General features: G+C 37.3%; 1 protein-coding gene and 1 non-coding gene across 20 annotated transcripts in view; both read left to right on the plus strand.

The window, feature by feature from the left end:
- Window positions 1-26140, plus strand: part of NEK10 (NIMA related kinase 10) — a 251860-nt gene that overhangs the window by 99575 nt on the left and 126145 nt on the right. For 16 of the 19 annotated variants that reach the window (XM_063637016.1, XM_055285235.2, XM_063637000.1 and 13 more), the window contains one exon: window positions 2320-2395. In XM_063637016.1, the coding sequence (XP_063493086.1) occupies window positions 2320-2395 (76 nt within the window). The other 3 variants (XM_063637027.1, XM_055285349.2, XM_063637024.1) reach the window with 3 other exon arrangements.
- On the plus strand, window positions 1230-1333 carry LOC129461214 (U6 spliceosomal RNA). The gene has a single exon (XR_008650424.2). It is a non-coding gene; the product is annotated as a U6 spliceosomal RNA (small nuclear RNA).

Raw genomic sequence — 26140 nt, forward strand, 5'->3', positions numbered from 1 at the left:
GTTTCATGTTTTCATGTATTAAAATGATTTTTAACTAGTACTAACATTAACTACAAAGTGTTAAAGGCAACCCAATAAAGAATACAGGAATAGCATCTATAGGTATACCTTGGAGATACTGTGGACTTTGTTCCAGAACACCACAATAAAGCAAATATTACAATAAAGCAAGTCACGTAAACTTTTTGGTTTTCCAGTTTGTACACATGTTGTGTTCACATTATATTATAGTCATTTGTGTGTAATAATAGCATTATGTCTAAAAAGCAATTAAGGCACATACCTCAATTAAAACATAATTCGTTGGTAAAAACTGCTAACAATCATCTGAGCCTTTGGCAAGTCATAATCTTTTTGCTGTTTGGGTTGACATTGAGAATTCTCTTTGAGTGTGTTAATATTGAGATGCCTAGGAGACCCTTAAGTGAAAGTTTTGATTATCCAGATGAATATGTAAATCTGGTGCTCGGAGAGAGGAAGGGGCTATTTCCAACAAATGGTTCAGGAACAGTTGCAAATCGCCATAAAAAAATCAGAACCTCAACCTACGTATTGTATCTTATATAAAAATTAGCTCAGCTTGGATCATAGCACTATATGAAACTCAAATTATGAAACTTCTGGAAGAAAAAAATGGATATAGTCTTTGCAGTATTGGGCTAGGCAAATATTTCTTGGACATAACATCAAAGCCATAACATGTAAAATAAACTAATAAATTTGACTTAATCAAAGTTTAAAACTTCTATTCTTTGAAAAACATTAAGAGAATGAAAAGATAAGTTGTAGACTAGTAGAAAATATTTGCAAATTGTAGGCCGGGCGCAGTGGCTCACACCTGTAATCCTAGCACTTTGGGAGGCCGAGGTGGGTGGATCACGAGGTCAGGAGATCGCGACTATCCTGGCTAACATTGAAACCTCGTCTCTACTAAAAATACAAAAAAATTAGCCGGGCGTGGTGGCAGGCGTCTGTAGTCCCAGCTACTCGGGAGGCTGAGGCAGGAGAATGGTGTGAACCTGGAAGGCAGAGCTTGCAGTGAGCCGAGATTGCGCCACTGCACTCCAGCCTGGATGACAGAGCGAGACTCCATCTCAAAAAAAATATATATATTTGCAAATTGTATATCTGATAAATAATTTGTATCTAAAACTCAAAAATAAGAAAATAAATAACTTAATGAAAAATGCAAAAATTTGAGTAGCCACTTCACTAAGGAAGATACCCAGGTGCTCACTGTGGCAGCACAGATACTAAAACTGGAACGATACAGAGATTAGCATGGCCACTGCACAAGGATGACATGCAAATTCATGAAGTAGTGCATTTCTTTAAATGAAGATGCCCAGATGGCAGATAGGTACATGAAAAGTGTTCAACACCAATAAGTTCTTGAATCTGTAGCATACAGATAGGAAAAATATCTGTTTTTATCATTTTGACCTAAGTTGTTGAGTGGTTTATAAAAGACAGGCTGGGCATGGTGGCTCATGCGTGTAATCCCAGCACTTTGGGAGGCTGAGGCAGGTGGATCACAAGGTCAGGAGTTCAAGACCAGCCTGGCCAACGTGGTGAAACCACGTCTCTACTAAAACTACAAAAATTAGCCGGGCATGGTGGCACGTGCCTGTAATCCCAGCTACTTGGGAGGCTGAGGCATGAGAATCACTTGAACCTAGGAGGCAGAGGTTTCAGTGAGCCGAGATCACACCACTGCACTCCAGCTTGGGCGACAGAGCAGGACTCCGTCTCAAAAAAAAAAAAAAAAAAAAAAAAACAGAGAAAAAAAGACAAGTACCTGAAGATATTTTGAAAAGTACAAGATTGTGCTAATATTAAATATAGAAATTTGGTGTTCTGTGATAAAAATCAGAATATTTTGTTGATATATAAATATTTTGAGATTATTTTGAACATAATTGTACTGTGATTAGTACACGTTGTCACCAGTTAATTTTAGGTTTTCAGGCCTTCATGGTATTTATTCGGGTGTATCTTACTTTTCTTTTAGCCTGACGAGGTCATGACTGCCGTATGCCAAATGTTAGATTCATTCTGTTCACTTAAAAATTATAAAGGATAATCTAAAAAATGGAATCACAATTTCAATAAGTACTTTGTCCTATGTTTCAGTCAGCAAGACTTATTTTATGTTTTTTTAAAATGATAAACCTCATTATATCAAAATATATAGCATTAAGAAAAGAAAAGCCTTGGGTTATGAAGTGTGGTGGTTATTGTGTAGATTGTCAAATGCTAAGGAACAACGCTAACTCTGGGAAAATATAATAACATACTGCATTGTTTTGTGAATTGTAGCTGACTTTGGCCTGGCAAAGCAAAAACAAGAAAACAGTAAACTCACGTCTGTTGTTGGAACAATCCTGTATTCTTGGTAAGGACAATTCTTTTATGGCTCTCAAACATCATACTTAACTGATTTGGGCTTTCATTTCTATTATTGACTTGCAAAGGAAAGAGAATTTCAGGAAAGAAAGCTTATTTTATAAGTTTTTTTCAATTATCTAGGTAATACACATTACTAGAATTGAGGATCATTATGTGTGCTTAAAACAACCACCACAAAAATAATCTTTCTTCTAAGGTATCATGCCCCTCATGGGGATTACTTTTATCAATTGTAAATTGAAATGATCCTTGGCATATAGTAGGTGTGCAATAGTTGTTGAATGAATCTGAGAATGAAGTAATAGATATGCTACCCAACATGATACTTGGAACATTTTATTGTACCCACTTGTGTGTATGACTCTTTTTCTCTTTTCTACCTATAAACATTCAAGTGCAGGGCAAGGATTTTTGTACCCTAATACCTATCCTAGTATCTGGCAAATAATAGGCACTGAAGAAACTTTGTTGCATGAATGAATAAATAATGACATGTATACTTAAACATATGTTTACAAAGTAAGTTGCTTCTTGGATAAATGAGTGTTTGTATTTTGATAAATCGAGACACTTAAATTCTTTCGCATACTTTGGGGGTTCCTTTGCAAGCCATTAATTATTATGAAGTAAGAATCTTATTTTACTGATCACATGTCATTTGTCTGAATCTGCTGAAATTAGCAAACAGTTGTGATAGTGAGTAGAAAAGCAGATTTCAGGGAGATATTCTGAAATCTGATTCAACAGGTCAAGTAATCAAGACACTTTTTTTTTTTTAAATCTAGCTTATAGTTGTACAATTGAGTCCTGGGGATAGAATTAAACACGACTCTTCTTGAGGAAGAGTAGAAGTTGTCTAAAAATAACAGCCTAATTTTACAAAGTCCTTTTATGCAGAAGTGTTCAGAATAATGTTTTAAGAGGGTGACTTTTCACTTATCTTACTGGAAATGTTTTACATCTTTATTCTTGAAACTGGTTTCATGAGACGATGCAAAGAAGCTGTGGCAGGCTAATATGTACCTTGTAAGCTGCAAGCTTATGTGATGTCTACTTAACCTCTTAACAGTAAGGCTGACCTACTCATTACTTGCTGACCGAAGAATAATTTTCTTTTGTTTCACTGTGTACTGTTTTTATAAAATAAATAATAAAATTTGATCATAAAAGTGTCAAATAATCATATATTTCTGAACAGATTTGATTGTTAGTCAAATTATGGAACAATTAAAACACAAACTTAAATTTCTGCTGGTCATACTTGGTGAAAGCATATTTTTATTCCTGAGACTTTGAATTAAGTTTAGAATTGCTCATATGATAGTATCAACTGTGTGTGTGTGTGTGTGTGTATAAGAGAAAGAGAGAGAATCCATAGAATATGTAGGAAGAAATCCAAAACATGACAACTTTTTTGCCGTATTAGCCCAAACATGGCTTCACATTTTCATTTAATTTTTAAATTAACTGAAGAGTTTGTAAGCTGAACCTACTTATATAGATAAGCTATTATTTCATGTATGTGTACTATGATTGTTTTAATAGCATGTGCAGTATATCTTACTACCATTTATCTTTCTGTCAACTTCTTATTCTTTTAAATTGCTTTAAAAATTTCTTTCTACTCCCTTCTCTCATCTCTCCGAGTTATTAGAAATGCCCCTTGTCTGATAGGTTTTACTATGAATTCAGGCTCACAAACCATCTTTCTTGCTAGTTTTTGATGTCCTTAACTGAATATGGAGTTAAAAGAACTCAGTCCTACATCATATTGTGTTTCTTTTTTAGTTTGGGATTCTCCAAAAGCAGAATCTGAGGCAAGAATTTGAGTGAAATTTATTTAGGAGGAGGTCCCAGGAAACACTGTTAGGAGAGTGGTGAAGTGAGATTGGGAGGGAAAGCAGCCAGTACAGTGAACATTAATAATTAGGTTCATAGAGTATTATCTGGGATATAGTGTAGAGCAGGGGTGTCCAATCTTTCGGCTTCTCTGGGCCACATTGGAAGAGGAAAAATTGTCTTGGACCACAGACAAAATACACTGACACTAAAAATAGCTGATGGGCTTTTAAAAATTGAAAAAAAAAAAAAACAAAACTTCATAATGTTTTAAGAAAGATTTTTGAGTTTGTGTTGGGCTACATGCAGTCCGTGGGCCGGGGGTTGGACTAGCTTGGTGTACAGGATGTTTTAGAGTTGCCCTGTGCGTCGGATGAGAGGTTGGAGTATTTTTTTTTCCAATCACAAGGGGGAATCCTCAGCATCTGACTGAGGGCTGTTCTGGGGAGCTTATGCCCAGGTGCTTATGGCATGCCAGGGCGTGGGCTGGGGCCCTCCAGGCAGAGAGCTGGAGGGGCATTGCTTGAGGTATGATGCCATAGACTTGTACGAAATGTGAATAGGAGTCTGGCTAGGGTCCCAACATTCCAGAATTCTTTTGTAATTCTGTAATTATTTTCATGTAATTTTTCTAAGCTTGTCTGAGCCTATAAATGTGGACCTGGGTTGTGGACATTTGGATGCCATAGAGATGCCTAGGCACCCCTTTCCCTTCCCTGCAGAGTCCCCAGAGTTTGATGTCCCCATGTCATTTTGCCCTTTCCATTTGCTTTTGCTTCCTCAGATACTAACTTATTGAATGGAAGAAAGGTCTCTTTGTCAACTCTTGTAGGAAGTGCCTCAGAGCATTTATTCTGTATTCAGCTGCTAGAGAAAGAGTTTGTGGGCACATTGCTGGAGCAATTGTACTAGAACAGAAGGTCAGTAAAGGTTCTTTTCATTTATCTGATGTGATTTATTATTAGGCAGGTCTTTGTTATCCTTCTCAAGGGAAAAAATATCCAAATATGGTACTTGTTTCCATTTTTTATCTCTATGTCTTCCTCCAATTCCAGAAAAGAAAATTAGACACCACCTTCAACTTCATTTTCTTAGAAGAGTGTAGAGTTTGAGGCTCTGGGAAGCATTTTCAGCTAGTTCTTCACAGAACATATATGGGATTTATGAAGCTAGTATGATGTATAAAATACAATAAAAGTTTTCCAATAAAAATGGAAAACTTCAACTATTCCTGGAATGGGAATTATTACTCTATGGCTTAGTATAATCCCATTCATATTATGACACTAGATAATTAAAAGAGAAGCTCATGAACTTTAAATTGGATGGATCAAAACAAACCTATAGGTAAATCTGGTTAAGTAGAGACAAAGTGAAGCATGCTTATTAACTGCACTTCTCAAATTAAAAAAAAATTTTTTGATACATAAAGTTGATAGAATTCTTAAGAAAGCTATAATACACTCAAAATTTTGAGAATTTTAAGTGGCTTAAAACACTTAAGTGATTTCCAGCTGCTCATGCAAAGACCAAGCAGATAACCTTGCATTCTCTGGCCTCTGCCAAGTTCTTCAGCTTTACCACAAACCAAACTTTAACAATTCCTAGCTGTTTCAACTGGGCTCCCTCTGACCACAGGGCCTTTGCACATGCAGCTCCCTTTGCCTGGAATACTCTTTTCTACTTGTCATCTGGTTAACTCTTACCTGCCTTCAGCTGAACCCCCTTAGACAAGGTGTATTTCCTCTGATCTACACACTCCATGTACTTTTCCTTCACACAATTGATTTTTTTGTTGATTTTGTGATAAGCAATGATGATTTTGTTCATCACAATCCCCAGCAGTCCTAAGTCTGGTACTTTAAAACTCACAAGTAATATTTGCTACATGAATGATCCAGTGCTTGCATGATTATAAACATTACTGGAAATAACGTATTACAAAGAAAATTATTTCTTTCTGTTGTGACAAATTTTTGATTCCCTATCCTTTTCCCTCTTGCTGTTCCTTCAGATCTCCAAAATGCTCCTCCTTGGAATACTCTTCCTTCAGAGATAGCTGCAGAGTTTACTTCTTTACTTCATTCTGCTCTTTGCTTAAATGCCATTTATGTAGAGAGGATTTCTCTGATCACTTGCCCCAAATAGCAACCTCCCTTCAGACTCTATCCCTGTATCCTGCTTTATTTTTTCATAGTCTTTGCCTCTACCTGGCCTTATGTTGTACTTGAATTGGCTTACAGTGTGTCTCTCCACTACACACAAGCTTCATGAGCATAGGACTTGTGTCTCCTTTGTTCACCACTGTTTCCCTAGAGGAGTCGACTGGCAGAATCTTAAGAAACACTTTGAATCATTGAAGTGAAAACAAGTAATTTTTTTCATATTAATATGTTAAAAATTAGTGTATATTTTTATTGAGTTCTAGTATATCTTTGAACTTTTCTGATTTTTACCCTAATAAAGCCTGAAGAAAATGCTTTTCATTTGAGATAGTAAGTACCTCGATGGTAGGGTCTATTTTATTTTGTTTTCTCTTTGCTTATTTTATCTTTATATATTACATAATTACTACAACAGTGAGTAAATGAGGTCAAGTAGGATGTTAACATTTTAACAAAATAAAATGTGTAGAGATTATATATTATAGAAATATGTATTCTTCAGTGACCAATAAAGTGGCCCTGAGGGAAATTTCAACAAAGAGATGTGTTAGATCATTCTTGGATTGCTATGAAGAAATACCTGAGACTGGATAATTTATAAAGAAAAGAGGTTTAACTGGTTCATGGTTCTGCAGGCTGCACAGGAAGCATGATCCTGGTACCTTCTTTGCTTCTGGGGAGGCCCCAGGAAACTTACATTCATGGTGGAAGGTGAAGGGGGAGCAGGCACATCACATGGCCAGAGCAGGAGCAGGAGAGAGGAAGTTAGGAAATGCCACACACTTTAAAAACAACCAGAGCTCGTGAGAACACACTCACTGTCAGAACAACAGCACTAAGGGGATGGTATTAAACCATTCATGAGAAATCCACCCCCATGATCCAATCGTTTTCCACTAGGCCCCACCTTCAACACTGGGAATAACAATTCAATATGAGATTTGGGCAGGGATTTTCAAAAATAAGCATAATTGGAAAAAGACCATAGTATTGACAGAGACAGGTCATTATCAAGAGCACAAGCTCTAGAATCAGATGGCCTGGGTTTAATCCTAGATCTGCTATTGAGAGTTTTAAATGATTGAATTTTTCTGTGCCTCAGTTTCCTCATCTGCAACCTGGCGATAATAATAGTGCCCATGTCCTAGGATTATTGTGAGATTAAATGAGGTGATACATGCCTGGTGCTAGGAACAGTGCCTGGCTGGCATATGGTAAGCACTCACTAGATAATAGTGATTGTTATTTCCTGTTAGTCTAAAGTTTGAAAGGATAGTACTCATTTAAATGTATATATATATATAAATGTATATATTATATTATGCATATATAGGAGGTTATAGAACCTAAAGAAGACTACCTCAAGGTATTTAATAATCAAACTCGCAAAGGTCAGGGATAAAGAAAGGATCTCAAAAGCAGCAAGAGAAAAGAAACAAATAACATGCAATGGAGCTCAATACATCTGGCAGCAGACTTTTCAGTGGAAGCCTTACAGACCAGAAGAGAGTGGCATGACATATCGAAAGTGCTGAAGGAAAAAAAAAATTTACCCCAGAATAGTATATCTGGTGAAAATATCCTTCAAACATAAAGGAGAAATAAAGAGTTTCCCAAACAAACAAAAGCTAAGGGATTTCATCAACATCAGACCTGTCCTATGAGAAATGCTAAAGGGGGTTCTTCAATCAGAAATGAAAGGGCATTAATGAGGAATAAGAAATCATCTGAACATACAAAACTCACTGGTAATAGTAAATACCCAGGCTGGGCATGGTGGCTCACACCTGTAATCCCAGCATTTTGGGAGACTGAGGCAGGCGAATCACAAGGTCAGGAGATTGAGACCATCCTGGCTAACACAGTGAAACCCCGTCTCTACTAAAAATACAAAAAATTAGCCAGGCATGGTGGCGGGCGCCTGTAGTCCCAGCTACTCGGGAGGCTGAGGCAGGAGAATGGCATGAACCCGGGAGGCAGTGCTTGCAGTGAGCGGAGATCGTGCCACTGCACTCCAGCTTGGGTGACAGGGAGAGACTCCGTCTCAAAAAGTAAATACACAGAAAAACAAAGAATATTATAATAATGTACTTGTGGTGTATAAACTACTCTTACCTCAAGTAAGACTAAAAGATGAATCAATAAAAAATAATAACTACAACAACTTTTCAAGACATAGCACAGTAACATATAAAGAGAGACAATAAAAAGCTATAAAGTGGGGGGGCAAAATTAAAGTGTACAGTTTTTATGTTTTCTTTTTGCTTGTTTGTTTATGCCATCAGTATCATCAGTTTAAAATAATGGGTTACAACATAGTATTTGCAAGTTTCATGGTAACCTCAAATCAAGAAATATACAACAGATACACAAAAAGTAAAAAGTAATAAATTAAATCATACCATAAAAGAAAATCGCCTTCACTAAAAGGAAGACAGGAAAGAAGAACGGAAGAGAATACCCCAAAACAACCAGAAAACATAAATGACAAAATGGCAGGAATAAGTGCTTACTTATCAATAATAACATTGAATGTAAATGGATGAAACTCTCCAATCGAAAGACAGAGTGGCCGAGTGGACAAAAAAATAAGACAAAATGATTTGTTGCCTATTAAAAATGCATTTCACCTCTAAAGAAACATAGACTGAAAATAAAGAGAAGGAAAAAGATATTCCATGCCAATGGAAGCCAAAAAAGAACAGAGCAGAAGTAGCTATACTTATATCAGAAAAAATATATTTCAAGACAAAAACTATAAGAAGAGACAAAGAAAGTCATTATATAATGATAAGGGAGTCACTTCAGCAAGAGGATATAACAATTGTAAATATATATGCACCCAATACTGGAGCACCCAGATATATAAAAGAAATATTATTAGAGTGAAAGAAAGAGAGATGGACAACAATATAATTGTATTAGTCTGTTTTCAAACTCCTATGAAGAACTACCTGAGACTGGGTAACTTATAAAGGAAAGAGGTTTAATTGATTTACAGTTCAGTGTGGCTAGGGAGACCTCAGGAAACTTATAAACATGGTGGAAGACTAGGGGAAGCAAAGCTCCTTCTTTACAAGGCAGTAGGAAGGAGAATGAATGCAAGAGGAACTACCAAACACAAAATGAATCTCATGAGAACTCACTATCATGAGAACAGCTTGGGGGATATCGCCTCCCTCCCCCCCCCCCCCGATTCAATTACCTCCACCTGGTCTCTTCCTTGACTTGTGAGGATTATAGGGATTACAATTCAAGATGAGATTTTGGATGTGGCACAGCAAACCATATCAACAATAATAGCTGGAGACATCAATACCCCGTAGCATTGGACAGACCTCCCAGATCACGAGGTCAGGAGATCGAGACCACGGTGAAACCCCGTCTCTACTAAAAATACAAAAAAATTAGCCGGGCGTGGTGGCGGGCGCCTGTAGTCCCAGCTACTCGGAGAGGCTGAGGCAGGAGAATGGCGTGAACCTGGGAGGCGGAGCTTGCAGTGAGCCGAGATCGCGCCACTGCACTCCAGCCTGGGCGACAGAGCGAGACTCCATCTCAAAAAAAAAAAAAGAAAATCAGTGAAGGATCAGTGGACTTAATCTTCACTGTAGACCAAATGGACCTAATGGATAGTTACAGAATATCTCATCCAATGGCTACAGAATACACATTCTTCTCAGCACATGAATTATTCTCAAGGATAAACCATATGTTAGGTCACAAAACAAGTCTTAAAACATTTAAAAAAAGTCGAAATAATATCAAACATCTTCTCTGACTATAATAGAATAAAACTAGAAATCAGTGACAAGAGGAATATTGGATACTATACAAACATATGGAAATTAAACAGTATGCTCATGAATGACCAGTGGATCAATGAATAAATAAGAAGTAAATTGAAAAAATTTTTGAAACAAGTAATAATGGAAACACAACATACCAAAACCTATGGGATACAGTGAAAGTAGTACCGAGAGGGAAGTTTGTAGCTATAAGTGCCTAAACCAAAAAGAAGAAAAACTTCAAATAAATAACCTAATGATGCATCTAAGAGAACTAGAAAAGCCAAAGCAAACAAAACCCAAAATTAGTAGAAGAAAAGTAATAATAAAGAGCAGATATGAAAGCAATGGAAATGAAGAAAACTATTGTTTTGTATTCAAAAGATCAACAAAATGGAAAGTTGTTTTTTGGAAAAGTTAAGCAAAATTAACAAACCTTTAGACAGACTAAGAAAAAAGGGAGAAGACCCAAATAAATAAAATCAGGGATGAAAAAGAAGACATTACAATTGTTACTGCAGAAATTCAAAGAATAATTAGTGGCTACCATGAACAACTGTGTGCCAATAAACTGGAAAATCTAGAAGAAGTGAGTAAATTACTAGACACATACAACCTACCAAGATGGAACCATGAAGAAACTCAAAACCTGAACAGACCAATAACAAGTAATGAGATAGAAGCCATAATGAAAAGTCTCCTAGTAAAGAAAAGCCTGGGACCCAGTGGCTTCACTGCTGAATGCTACCAGACATTTAAAGAATAACTAATACCAATCCTACACAAACTATTGCAAAAAATGAAGGAAGAGGGTATACTTCCAAACTTACACTGTGAGGCCAGTATTACCCTGACACAAAAACCAGACAAAGATGCCTCCAAAAAAAAAAGAAAAGAAAAGAAAAGAAAATTAAAAGAAAAACTACAGGCCAATATTGCTTGAGTGCAGGAGTTTAAGACCAGCCTGGGCAACATGGCAAAACCCTGTCTCTACTAACAATGCAAAATATTAGCCAGGCATGGTAGTGTGCATGTGTAGTCCCAGCTACTTGGAAGGCTGAGGCGGGAGGATTGATTTAGTCCAGGAGGTGGAGGTTGAGGTGAGCTGAGATCGCGCCACTGCACTCCAGTTTGGGTGACAGAGACTCTGTCTCAAAAAAATAAAATAAAATAAAATAAACAAAATTCTAGCAAATCAAATCCAGCAACACATTAAAATGATTATTCCTCATGATCAAGTGGGATTTATCCCAGAGATGCAAGGATATGTAAATCAATCAATGTGATACATTATATCAACAGACTGGAGGACAACAACTATATGATCATTTCAATTGATGCTGACAAAGCATTTGATAAAATTCAACATCCCTTCATGATGAAAAACCCTAAAAAACCTGGGTACAAAAAGAACATACCTCAACATAATAAAAGCCATTTACAACAGACCCACAGCTAGCATCATACTGAATGGGGAAAAATTGAAAACCTCTTCTTGAAGATCTGGAACATGACAGGGATGTCAAGTTTCATCATTATTATTCAAAATAGTACTGGAAGCCCTAGCTGGAGCAGTGAGATAAGAGAAATAAATAAAAGGCATCCAAATTGGAAAGGAAGAAGTCAAGTTATCCTTGTTTGCAGATTATATGATCTTATATTTGGGAAAACCTAACGACTGCATCAAAAAGCTATTAGAACTGATCAACAAATTTAGTAAAGCTGCAGGATACAAAATCAACATACAAAAAGCAGCAGCATTTCTATACCCCAACAGCACACAATGTGAAAAAGAAATCAAGAAAGGAATATTTACGAGAGCTACAAATAAAGTAAAATACCTAGGAATTAACTTAACCAAAGAAGTGAAATATGGGACTAAAAATTGTGTGGGAATAAAAATTTGTGGTGCTAAAAATTAAATATTTGAACTCATGGAGAAAGAACGTAGAAGGATGGTTACCAGGGGCTAGGAAGGGTAGTGGGCAGGGATTGGGGGGATTGGGGTCGTTAATGGGTACAAAAAATAGAATTAGTGAATAAGAACTAATATTTGATAGCACAACAGGGTGACTATAGTTAAAAAAATTTAATTATACATTTTACAATAACTAAGAGTATAATTAGATTGTTTTAACACAATGCTTGAAGTGATGGATACCCCATTTACTGTGATGTGATTATTATTCATTGCATGCTTGTGTCAAAATATCTCATAAACCCCATAAACATATACACCTACTATATATTTACAAGTAAAGTTAAAAATAAAAAATTAAAAAATATAAATATACTTGAGGATGAAAAGTTGGAGGAGAGAGAGGATCAGAAAAAATACCTATTGAGTATTATGCTTACTGGTGGGTGACAAAATAATCTGCAACAAACCCCTGTGACATGCAGTTTACCTGTATAACAAACGTGCAGATGTACCCCTGAACCTAAAAGTTATAATAAAAATGGGTGAATGTAGGTACATAATGCCATTGTACCTTATGCATTTTTCAGTCTGATTTGTTCTGAACTCCTCAGAATCACAAAATGCAAGAAAGAGAGCTCTCTGATGATTGATTCTGCCAGTGGAAGTCCTTGCTTCTTTTATCAATTGGAAATTCAGAATCACTTATCTTCAGTCTCTACATTCTTTTTCTCTTGCCCTTTTATAGTCTTTACTTTTACAAGTAAAAGTGAATCATAAGCACTGGATTTCCTTCTTCATGTTTATTTATCTACTTTGTCATTTTGAACATTTAATACCTAGTTGTTATGTATAGTATTTCCCATTTCCTATTGGAACAAGATGCAAGAGAAAATACATAGTGATAAGATGTGATACTTTAACATGTTTTTCTGAGGGTGGGAGGGGTGTGGTCAAAAGAAGTTTCCTCATGTATTTACCACAAATTAATGTATTGAATAATTAAGAAATTAGAATCATTTGATGATGGGGAGATGTATATTTCAGTTATCTATTGGATGCATAACAATCCATCCCAAAATTTAGTTGCTTAAAACCACAATGGTTTATATAGGTTTGCTTGATTATTCCTCTGTTGGTTCCCCTGAACTCATGTGGATGCATTTGGCTGAATTATTGGCTTGGCTGGGCAGTCCAAGATGGCTTCACTAATAAGGCAGTTGGTGTTGATGCTTGTTTAGAGTCCCTCGGATGTTTTTCAGGTGGCCTTTCATTTACATGACAGTAGTGGAGTAACATTCCAAGAAAGTAAAAGCTGAGCTGCAAGGCCCAACTGGGGCTAGCCTTGGATGTCACTAAACATCCCTTCTGCCGTATTCTATTGGTCAAAGCACATAAGGGCCAGCCCAAATGTGTGAAATACATTTATCTATAGATGGAAGGAGGTGCAGAGTACTTGTGTCCATATTCAAGAAATCATAATGTAGCACCGTATTTCTTTAAAAAAGAATAATCCCCTAAATGGCTTCAGGAATCAACACATGTGAAACAAAGAAATAGTCTATTTTAAACATTAACGGTTGGCACGTTAGCCCCACATCTCCTTAGAATGAAGTATAGCAGCCTGGATCCAACTGGGAGATAGAAATGATGCAGTGGGCTAAATAGGGGAAGTTTAATATGAAGAATAATTATGATAAAAGAGTAACTATAAGATGTAAGAAAACTACATGGTACTTTAGGGTTGAGTGACAGTACCAAGGAAGGATAAACTTGGAAGGGGTTCAGATTTCATTGGAAAAGGTGTGGTAGCCCAACAGGCAGCAGAGAAGTTGGCTGGATGGTCCAGGCTGAAGCTGTTCTGGAGCTGCTGGGCAAGCTGGGAGCAACCCTCTGACGTGCAGGTGAGGGAGCAAGGCATCAGCATCCGCGGTGTGAGCACATAGTGGGAGTCCAGCTGCCACAGGTGCCCTTCAGAGTTTAAGGGCCACAGGGAAGGGAGAAGAGGGGGCGAGTCCAGGAACTGCACAAGCAGGAGGCCTTCAGAGGGTGCAGGCTACGCAGGGGCTCTGGTTTCTGTTTGAGAAGGTTGAAGAAAAATGATCACCAGGCCGAGGCTGCAGGGTTGCAGTGGGAGAATGGGCTATGGTTGGGAGAGGCTCTACTGGTTAGTCCTATACCTATACTGCCTACTTGTGGCCCATGTCAGAAATCGCAGGAAACCTCTTCTTCCTGCAGTGTCCCTCCAATCCATGTATAGAGAAAGCTTAATATTGTGCTCACTTTAAAGGAGAAATATTTAAAGGAATTCCATTGTTTATTGAAGAGTACATTAAGGACAACAGGCAATAAATTAATAACAGACACAATAAGAAACGTCAGGGCTTGGCCCAGCGTAACAGTGTACTGGGCAACTAGTAGAATAGGGCCACACCCCTGCTAGGGGATGTTCAATGCCTTTAATTCTTCTGTAAAATAGGTGTTTTATTTTTCTGTGCCTCCAAACTTTTGGTGTATCTCCAGAGTGTCTTTCTGAATTGTGAAAATTAAATCTTTCAGTTCAATTCTGAATAGGCTCAGCATATTTGGTGAAAAGTAGGAGCTATAGTTTGGCTGGGTTGAGTTTGTGCTGTGACATTGGAAGACCTAGAATTTTCCTCTTGGCATTGTAAAGCCAGAAGATATCCCTCAGCCTGACCGTTACTTAATGGAAGTGCGGTTTTTTGCGGGGAATATCTGTGGAATGAAACTGGGAAAAGGGAAGGAGAGATGTGTGTTCATCATTTTATCTGTCCCTCAAGTGGACATTCCAATATTTACTTCACAGGAGCAGATGACTTAGTTCTTTACCACTAGGAGAATTCAATTTAATTTGGGGACACGCACACACACACACACACACACACACCCATGGTGTCAGTCAAGTGTAGAAGAGTAAAGGATTACAAAACCCTATGATGCTTGTAATGAGTCTCCATCAGGTGCATAGCAAGTCCTCAGGATAATATAGAAAGTCAGGGTAGAACAGGGACCTCCCAGCACAGAGCTGCAGAACTCGAGGGAAAGGCCATTGAGGCTGGGGTGGATGCTCTGCTTTTCTGTATAATAAATGTGCCATATTCTATGCACTAACTAAGAATTATACAAACAGACATATTTTCCTCGAATTCAGACATTATGACAGTATATGCGTAGAAGGGAGTCTGGTTGATGGATAAAATGGTCACAAGAAATCAGAAGGAAAGAAGAAAAAAAGATAGCAATGTGATGAGGGTAAACAGATAATGGAAAGAGTGGAGAAGTCAGAGGATTCAAACAATGGGGAAATATGAAAGTGAAATTACCATATTAGGGGCAAAAGAATTAAATAAACATTTTCATTATTTTGCAGGGCTACATTTAATTTGTCTTATTCTTGTGAATGAGTTACTCCAAGTGACCTTACCAGTCATATATCCCTTTACATCAATTTATTTCTTAACTCATTTAGCTATTAGTAATTTATTAATTTTTATATTTAATTTTAAGTATTAATTTTTTGATCTTGGCATTTCAGACTGTTCATAACAACCCTAGAAGCAATGACACGATGCTAACACAAGAAAACCTTCCTTTGAAGTGCCAGAAATTATTTTCTCTAAAATAGTAGACTATTAGCTAAAAGGCCAATATTTTGAAATTCAAGCGTCTCTTTGGAGAAGGATTTAAAAAAATACATTTAAAAACAAGATAATAAACTGTTAAACTGTGACAATTTTATGGCCTATCATAAAATGTCAAAATAAAGACTTTAAATGTTAACTTTATGTAACCTTGATACATTGGCAATACTCAACCATTTTAAAACCTTCATTTTCACGGCAAGGCATACTTCTAGGATCCTCACATTTGGCAGTTAAATTTTGAAGATTTTACATATATTGGCCAATTTCATTTTAGCACTCTAGGGTTCCAGGAAGGCCACATCTATTCCTCAGTAAAGCGTTTGCCTCTCAGTCTGTTCAGCTCCTCCTCACCTTAATTCTTCTGAGTTCATTTGTAATTTTCATAACAAAGTGTACTTTGTTCATAAATTTAGTAAATAATGCTCAGAACTTCAGCAGTGAGAGAAGTAAGATGCCAGTGGACATGGGTGCATCTGTGCACAGTGGGCAACTGTGCTGTGTGGCTGTCCCTTCCCCTAGGAGCCAACAGGACATAGTGCAGACTCTAGACCTGGATTGCCTGGGCCCAATCCTGGATCTACACCTTCCTGTTTGACTTTGGGCAAACTACTTAATTTTTCTGGGCCTCAATTTCCTCACCTGAAATGGGGGCAGAGGGTGGTAATGATAATTTCTACAACATACGGTTGTTATGAGGATTGAGAAGATAGTTGGATAGATGGATGGAAGGATGGATGGATGGCAATAGATTGATCAATCGATTGATAAATAGTATTATCTGTAGCATAGCAGGGATTTAATTAACATTACCTATTGTCAGGCTGGAAGCAACAGCCTCATTCTTTAGGAAAATATTTCTTCCTTGCCTTTACTTCAAGCACATGGTTTAAATGGCTTATACATTGGGAATACTCAAAAAAGTATCAATGCCAAAAGTCCCATTGCTTTAGAGATCCTGCCTCCTTGGCCTTACATGGTGGAACAATTCTAGTATTCATGTCCCTATAGCCCAAAATGTTAAAAGTAGAAGTGTTTTCTTGATTCAAGTTTAACCATTCAGAATTCTTTCTTGAGAACGTGTTGAGCTGAGGCTCAGTTAAAAGTTGAAGCTGGGAGGCAAAAGGCCCAGCAGTGTTTTGGTGGCCATGGTTGTAGCCAGGGAGGAAGTCAGTCGGACAGCATGAGGTCAATACTTAAGAATAAGAGGTGGCAATGTCCAGGCTCAAGATTCCATTTTCTTAAGTCCCAGCTGCAGCTTTGCTCTTCCTGCACTTACAGGAGCCTATCAATAAAGTCCTCTATTTGCCTAACTTTGCTGGGTTTCTTTCTCTTGTCTCTTAGTTTGGGTTGCCCTGAAGGCAGACCCTGAGAAAAGAATTGAAGTGCAAGTGGTTTATTCTGGAGGTGATCCTAGGAAACATGAATAAAAGAGTAGGGGAAGTGAGACAGGGTAGGAAAGTAAGCAGATAACGGATTTCTTGGGCAAGTTACCACTGTGGGCAATTAGGGCTCAAATCTGTTGAGGAACTTGGGAGCCATTTATTTGAATACCCAAAAGGAGAGAGAGGGGTGTTTATACACCTGCTCTTGCCAGTCATTGAGTAAGGTCTGTTTCTGGGGTACAGTGATTCATCAGCACTTCAGGCTCATCATGTTGCAGGCACAGAAAGTCATGGGATTAAAGAAAATCCTCTGACAAACCTGCAAATGGTTGGAATTCAGTCCAGTGTGCTCGCAAGAAGTAAGGGTCAGGGGATGTTAATAGGACACCTACAACATCTGCTTCAAGTTAACAATGGAAACAACTTTGACTGTCACAATAGAGATATGGTTGTAGGGTGGCCTCAAAGTCTGTACATGCCAGGTTGTCTGAAAAAAATCTAATTTTCCACCCATGATCTCTGAACACGTTCTTCTATGCTGAATAGTTGGAAGTCATTAAAGATGTCCCTGAAGTCTGTTTTTAGATTTTCCTCACAGTTACATTGAGTTGAGAATTTTTTTCCCACAGTCACGCCCAGAGAGACTGTCTGCCTCCCTGTGGTTCTGGAGTGCTTCTCACTGTGCCAACTTTGCAAACAAAATAGCAATACCAGGCAGATGAGGTAATGATCATTTAAAAATAGATGTGATAGGCCAGGCATGGTGGCTCATGCCTGTAATCCCAGCACTTTAGGAGGCCGAGGCAGGCAGATCACCGGAGGTCAGGAGTTCAAGACCAGCCTGGCCAACATGATGAAACCCCGTCTCTACTAAAAAAATACAAAAATTAGCTGGGTGTGGTGGTGCACGCCTTTAATCTCAGCTACTCAGGAGGCTGAGGCAGGAGAATTGCTTGAGCCTGGGAGACGGAGGTTGCAGTGAGCCAAGATTATGCGGCTGCACTCCAGTCTGGCCAATAGAGTGAGACTCTGTCTCAAAAAAAAAAAAAAAAAGATGTGATAGTAATAAATGTAAATCAGAATGAGATAAGAATATTCTCCTGTGAGGGTCTCTGCTACCTTGAATAAAGACTATCAAATGTTTACATGGAAGTTACTCAACTGTCTTTTTTTATTTCTTAGTCTGTTAAGGAGCAAGAATACACATTTTTATGTGACTTTATATTTAGAGAAAGGCATTTGTATAATTATGTATTATAATTGGGAGATTGTATTATCTTTTTTGTGAAATCACCATAATTATTTAGTTATGTACTTGAATTTTAAAAGCTGCTGCTATTTGGCTTGAATACAAATACAAAATGTGTGATGTCAACCTATAATGCCAGCTTGTTTTTTTCTACAAAAAATCATTAGAGACAAGCAAATGGCAGTTGATGTATAATGAGAAATTTCAAGGCTGTTGGATCTGAATTTAATTTGTATTTGTGACTCAGAGTAGGCAATGCTGGATAATCATTTGATGGCTGGAGTGTAATCACTGGGTGAATGTAATCCATTTGTTTAATTGCCCAGACTCCTCACTGTATTTACAGTTAATTGGTTCCCATTAAGGTCCTCTTAATAGAGACCATAAAACAGTAGGATTAGAGAAACCCGAAAAGGAACATTTAGTTTGAGTCCTTTCTTGAAGCCAAGTTGTAACGTGTGTTCATCTATTTCATTTTTTACCATCTTCATAACAGACTGAGGGAGAAAAAGACTCTCAGGAAGGTGCTTTATAAATTATTTTTACTGTTTTGGCCTATGAACATTTCTATAGCCAGAAAATTAAAAATATCTAGTGTTCTTACATATAATTGAAGTTTTTCTCTTATGACTTGAAATTCTTTTTGGGTTTTAGTGGCCAGGCAAAGCAAATGGTCACTACCCAACATTTAATGATTCTCCATATACTGAAAGGTTATTTTAAGCCTTTTTTCCCTAAATTTCATTGCTCATTTGTAGTTTTTGTAACCTTTTGATTCAGACTTCTAGATATTACATACAAACATCGGATAGAAAACCTTTCAATACCTTAGGAAAGTCATGTGAACCCATCTGATGAGAAGGGATACAAGTCTCTTATAAAATGTGATTTTAGTGCTGCATTTTTAACTTACAGATTTTTTTTTTTTTTTTTTTTTTTTTTGAGACGGAGTCTCACTCTGTCGCCCAGGCTGGAGTTCAGTGGCGCAATCTCAGCTCACTGCAAGCTCCGCCTCCTGGGTTCACGCCATTCTCCTGCCTCAGCCTTTCCGAGTAGCTGGGACTACAGGCGCCCACCACCACGCCCAGCTAATTTTTTATATTTTTTTTTTTAGTAGAGACGGGGTTTCACCGTGGTCTCGATCTCCTGACCTCGTGATTCGCCCGCCTCGGCCTCCCAAAGTGCTGGGATTACAAGCGTGAGCCACCGTGCCCGGCCTAACTTACAGATTTTGTTTCTTCTCCAAATAAGGATTTCTTTACTTCAGGACTGATGAAGCAAATTAAAATTATAAATTCTCATTCCCTTTCCACAGAGATTTTCCAGTCTGCCTTCTTCTCCCTTTCTCCTACCCACAATAACCCTCACTACAAATGCTGGAGCTTCCCTTCCATTGGGCTCCAGCCAATTTGGGAAAATTTTGAAAGTAAATTAGTTTCAGTGACAATATAATCAAAATAACAAAATTTCTACAGTTGAATATTTCTCATCACTGATTTTTAAAATCTATTGATAATATTCAGGAGTTTTACATTCTTTCTGGGCACTTAACATTTTTAGTTATTTTAATTTTTTTTGTGAACTTGACATTTTATTTCTTAATTCATTTTTAGCCAATTGTGAGTATTATGCATTAAAATGGGAGATTGGCCCCTTTCCACTGCATCACAGATGAAAAATGGAAAGTACCTTTGATTGGTCCCCTCCCAAAACCAATCACTGGTTGTGGGCCAAGTCTTCATGTGTAACTTTGTTAACTTCACTTCAGCCTCTGATTGGTTGACTCTTGCAACCAATCAGACTAGTTGTGGGCCAAATCTTCATTTATAGAGGGTGTAACCAAGTAACCAATGGGAAACCTCTAGAGGGTATTTAAATCCCAGAAAATTCTGTAACCAGCGCTCTTGAGCTGCTTGCTCGAGCCCGCTCCTGCTCTGTGGAGTGTACTTTCATTTCCATAAATCTTTGCTTTCGTTGCTTTACATACACACACACACACACACACACATGAAAGGGGAGGTTGGTTAGATAAATAGCACTAAGCTGGTAATACAGTAATGTATTTGTTAACCCAGAAGCATATTTGCAATATTAAATAAAAAGATAAGTTACCAATGGCATATATTTTATGATCCTATCACAAATAGAAATATCTGAAAATATTGTCAAGTCAAGCAGACATCACAGACAAAAGTGAATTAGAAATTAAAGGAATATTAATACATATAACAAAATAAAAACAACAAAACTTCAAATCTGAAAAAAGTATATAATTTGTTGATTAAAGTTTCTTATATTGTTTTCTTATTAGAAAATCAGTATATTCTCAGTGCAGAAAATGAAGAAAAAAATCCCATTAAGAATATTTGTAATCCTACTAACCTAGAAATGGAAAAAACTCACAGAAAACAGCTTATTGTCCAGATTCCAAATTCCTTTCTATGTGAACACACAAACACACATACACAAATACTGATATTAATGAGTGCTTTTCTGTAGCTTCAGTTTTAACATCTGGATCGAATCCCATTACTTGGTTAAAATCATGATTCATTCAGCCAATCTCCTTTTTTTAGATATGCAAATTATTACCAGCTTTTCCCTAACTCATATTACACAGGGCATGTATACTTGGCTAAAATTAAATTAGAAATAAGAAAACAAAAGTTATCTGTGGCAAAGTTAGCCTCTAGCACACCATCCCCTTCTTAATCCCCAAATAAAAAACCCTAACTACACTTGTCGGTGAATATTTTGTTATTGGCTATAGTATTTAAAACCTTTCTGCTGTATGCAGCTCACTAATCTTCTCTGCTCTTGAGTTTGGGGAAAGCATGGTGTATTATTGGTGACACAAGCCCTTTTTATACAATTCCACATATCAGAGCTGGTTTTGAAAGGATGACTTGATGATTTGATGCCCACCATTTTCTTTACTTTTAAAAAATTTCAATAGTTTTTGTGGTACAGGTGGTTTTGGGATGCATGGATAGGTTCTTAAGGGTGATTTCTGAGACTTTAGTGTACCCATCACCTGAGCAGTGTACACTGTATGCAATATATAGCCGTTTATTCCTCACCCCACTCCCACTCTTCCCCGAGTTCCCAAAATCCATTATATCATTCTTATGCCTTTGCATACTCATAGTTTAGCTCCCACTAATAAGTGAGAACATATGATGTGGGAAGTCAGGGACCCTGAACGGAGGGACCGGCTGGAGCCACGGCAGAGGAACATAAATTGTGAAGATTTCATGGACATTTATCAGTTCCCAAAATTAATACTTTTATAATTTCTTACACCTGTCTTTACTGCAATCTCTGAACATAAATTGTGAAGATTTCATGGACATTTATCAGTTCCCAAATAATACTCTTATAATTTCTTATGCCTGTCTTTACTTTAATCTCTTAATCCTGTTATCTTTGTAAGCTGAGAATGTATGTGACCTCAGGACCGCTATTGTACAAACTGATTGTAAAACATGCGTGTTTGAACAATATGAAATCAGTGCACCTTGAAAATGAACAGAATAACAGCGATTTTAGGGAACAAGGGAAGACAACCAAAGGTCTGACTGCCTGTGGGGTCAGGCAGAATAGAGCCATATTTTTCTTCTTGCAGAGAGCCTATAAACAGACATACAAGTAGGAAAGATATCACTGAATTCTTTTCCCAGCAAGGAATAATAATAATAATGCATTCCTTGGGGGAGATCTATAAACGGCCACTTTGGGAGTGTCTGTCTTATGATCCCGCCCTGGTAAATTTGAGGTCAGACCGGTTCTCTGCTCTTGAACCCTGTTTTCTGTTGTTTAAGACGTTTATCAAGATAATATGTGCACAGCTGAACATAGAACCTCATCAGTAATTCTAATTTTGCTCTTTGCCTTGTGATCTTTGCTTTGCCCTTTGCCTTGTCATCTTTATTGCCCTTTAAGGCATATGATCTTTGTGACCTACTCCCTGTTCATACACCCCCTCCCCTTTTAAAGTCCTTAATAAAAACCGGCTGGTTTTGCGGCTCAGGTGGGACATCACAGACCTACTGATATGTGATGTCACCCCCGGAGGCCCTGCTGTAAAATTCCTCTCTTTGTATTCTTTCTCTTTATTTCTCAGACCGGCTGACACTTAGAGAAAATAGAGCCTATATTGAAATACTGGGGGCTGGTTCCCCCGATAATATGATATTTGGTTTTCCATTCCTGAGTTACTTCAGTTAGAATAATGGCCTCCAGCTCCACCCAAGTTGCTGCAAAAGATATTATTTTGTTCCTTTTTATAGCTGAGTAGTATTCCATAGTGTATATATACATTTTGTTCTTAAAAATATTTCATTTATTTATTTACTTATTTTTTAACTTTTAAGTTCAGGTGTACATGTGTAGGATGTGCAGTTTTGTTACATTGTTAGTTATACAGATTATTTCATCACCCAGGTATTAGGCGTAGCATCCATTAGTTATTTTTCCTGATCCTCTCTCTCCTTCCACCCTCCACCCTCCAGTAGACCCCAGTGTGCCTTGTTCCCCCTCTATGAGTCCGTATGTTCTTCATTTAGCTCCCACTTATAAGTAAGAATGTGCGGTATTTGTTTTTCTGTTTCTGCATTAGTTTGCTAATGATAATGGCCTCCAGCTGCATCCATGTTCCTGCAAAGGACATGATCTTATTCTTTTTTATGGTTGCATAGTATTCCATGGTGTATATGTATCACATTTTCTTTATATGTATCACATTTTTTTACCCAGTCTATCATTTCTGAGCATTTAGGTTGATTCCATGTCTTTGCTATTGTGAATAGTGCAGCAATGAACATGTGCATGAACATGTGAATAGTGCATGCATGTTTCTTTGTAATGGAGCAATTTCTATTCCTTTGGGTATATACCCAGTAATGGAATTGCTGGGTCAAATGGTATTTCTGTCTGTAGGTCTTTGAGGAATTGCCACACTGTCTTCCACAATGGTTGAACTAATTTACACTCCCACCAACAATGTAAAAGCATTTCTTTTTCTCCACAACCTCATCAGCATCTGTTATTTTTTGACTTTTTAATGATAGCTATTGTGATGGGCGTGAGATGACATCTCATTGGGGTTTTGATTTGCATTTCTCTAATAATCAGTGATGTTGAGCTTTTCTTCATATGCTTGTTGGCTGCATGTATACCTTCTTCTGAAAAGTGTTTGTTCATGTCCTTTGCCCACTTTTTGATGGCGTTGTTTGTTTGTTTTGTAAATTTGTTTAAGCTCTTTATAGATGCTGGATATTAGACCTTTGTGAGATGCATAGTTTGCAAAAATTATCTCCCATTCTGTAGGCTGTCTTTTTGCTGTGTTGATAGTTTCTTTTGCTGTATGGAAGCTCTTTAGTTTAATTAGATTTGATTTGTCAATTTTTGCTTTTGTTGCAATTGCTTTTGGCATCTTCATCATGAAATCTTTGCCAGTACCTATGTCCTAAATGGTATTGCCTAGGTTTTCTTCTAGGGTTTTTATAGTTTTGGGTTTTAGATTTAAGTCTTTAAACCATCTTGAGTTGATTTTTGTGTATGGTATAAGAAAGGGGTTCAGTTTCAATTTTCTGCATGTGGCTAGCTAGTGATCCCAGCACCATTTATTAAATAGGGAATCCTTTCCCCATTGCTTGTTTTTGTCAGGTTTCTTAAAGATCAGATGGTTGTAGGTGTGCAGTCTTATTTCTGAGTTATCTATTGTGTTCCATTGGTCTATGTGTCTGTTCTTGTACCAATACCATGCTGTTTTGGTTACTGTAGCCCTGTAGTATAGTTTGAAGTCGGGTAGCATGATACCTCCAGCTTTGTTCTTTTTGCTTAGGATCTCCTTGGCTAGTTGGGCACTTTTTTGGTTCCATATGAATTTTAAAATAGCTTTTTCTAGTTCTGTGAAGAATGTCAAATGGTAGTTTTCACGGGAATAGCATTGAATCTATAAATTGCTTTGGGCAGTATGGCCATTTTCACAGTATTAATTCTTCCTATCCATGAGCATGGAATGTTTTCCATTTGTTTGTGTCCTTTCTGATTTCTTTGAGCGGTGGTTTGTAGTTCTCCTTATAGAGATCCTTCACTTTCCTTGTTAGCTGTATTCCTAGGTATTTTATTCTTTTTGTGGCAATTGTCAATGGGAGTTCATTTGTGATTCAGATCTTGGCCTGATTGTTGTTGGTGTATAGGAATGCTAGTGATTTTTGCACATTGATTTTGTATCCTGAGACTTTGCTGAAGTTGATTACCAACTTAAGAAATCTTTGGGATGAGACAATGGGGTTTTCTAGATATAGGATCATGTCATCTGAAAACAGGGATAGTTTGAGTTCCTCTCTTCCTATCTGAACATCCTTTATTACTTTCTCTTGCTTGATTGTCCTGGCCAGAATTTCCAATATTTTGTTGAATAGGAGTTGTAAGAGAGCTTTCTTGTGCTGGTTTTCAAGGAAAATGCTTCCAGGTTTTGCCCATTTAGTATAATACTGGCTGTGGGTTTGTCATATATGGCTCTTACTATTTTGAGGTATGTTTCTTCAATACCAGTTTATTGAGAGTTTTTAGCATGAAGGGATGTTCAATTTTATCGAAAGCCTTTTCTGAATCTATTGAGAATAATCATGTTGTTTTTTTTTCTTTAGTTCTGTTTATGTGATGAATCACATTTATTGATTTGCGTATGTTGAACAAAACTTGCATTCCGGGAATGAAGCCTACTTCATCGTGGTGGTTAAGCTTTTTGATGTGGTGCTGGATTCAGTTTGCCAGTGTTTTGTTGAGGATTTTTGCATTGATGTTCATCAAGGATATTGGCCTGAAGTTTTCCTTTTTTGTTGTATCTCTGCCAGGTTTTAGTATCAGGATGATGCTGGCCTCATAGAACGGGTTAGGGAAGAGTTCCTCCTTTAAAATTTTTTGGAATGGTTTCAGTAGGAATGGTACCAGCTCTTCTTTGTACATCTTATACCACATTTTCTTTATCCACTTGTTGGTTGATGGGCACTTAGGTTGGTTTCATATCTTTGCATTTGTGAATTGTGCTGCTACAAACATGTATTTTCATGAAACAACTTCTTTTCCTTTTGGTACATACCCAGTAGTGGGATTGCTAGATCAAATGGTAGTTCTACTTTTAGTTCTTTATGTAGTCTTCTTACTGTTTTCCATAGTGATTGTACTAATTTACATTCCCACCAGCAGTGTAAAATGTTCCTTTTTCACCACATCCACACCAACATCTATTGTTTTGGATTTTTTTAAAAAAACCTTTTAATTATGGTCATTCTTGCAGGAGTAAGGTGGTATCTCATTGTGGTTTTAATTTGTGTTTCCCTGATGATTAGTGATGTCGAGAATTTTTCATATGTTTGCTGGTTGTTTGTATGTCTTCTTTTAAGAACTGTCCATGTGCTTTGCCCACTTTTGATGGGATTATTTGTTTTTTTCTTGTTGATTTGTTTTGAGTTCCTTGTAGATTCTGCATACTAGTCCTTTGTTGGATCTATAGTTTGTGAATATTTTCTCCCACTCTGTGAGGTTGTCTGTTGTTTACTCTGCTGATTATTTCTATTGCTGTGCAGAAGATTTTTAGTTTAATTAGGTCCCATTTACTTATTTTTGTTTTTGTTGCATTTGGTTTTGGGGTCTTAGTCATGAATTGTTTGCCTAAAACAATCTCCACTAGAGTTTTTCTGATTCAGGTGTTAGATTTAA

This window comes from Symphalangus syndactylus, chromosome 1 (genome assembly GCF_028878055.3).
Source record: "Symphalangus syndactylus isolate Jambi chromosome 1, NHGRI_mSymSyn1-v2.1_pri, whole genome shotgun sequence".
NCBI lineage: Eukaryota > Metazoa > Chordata > Mammalia > Primates > Hylobatidae > Symphalangus > Symphalangus syndactylus.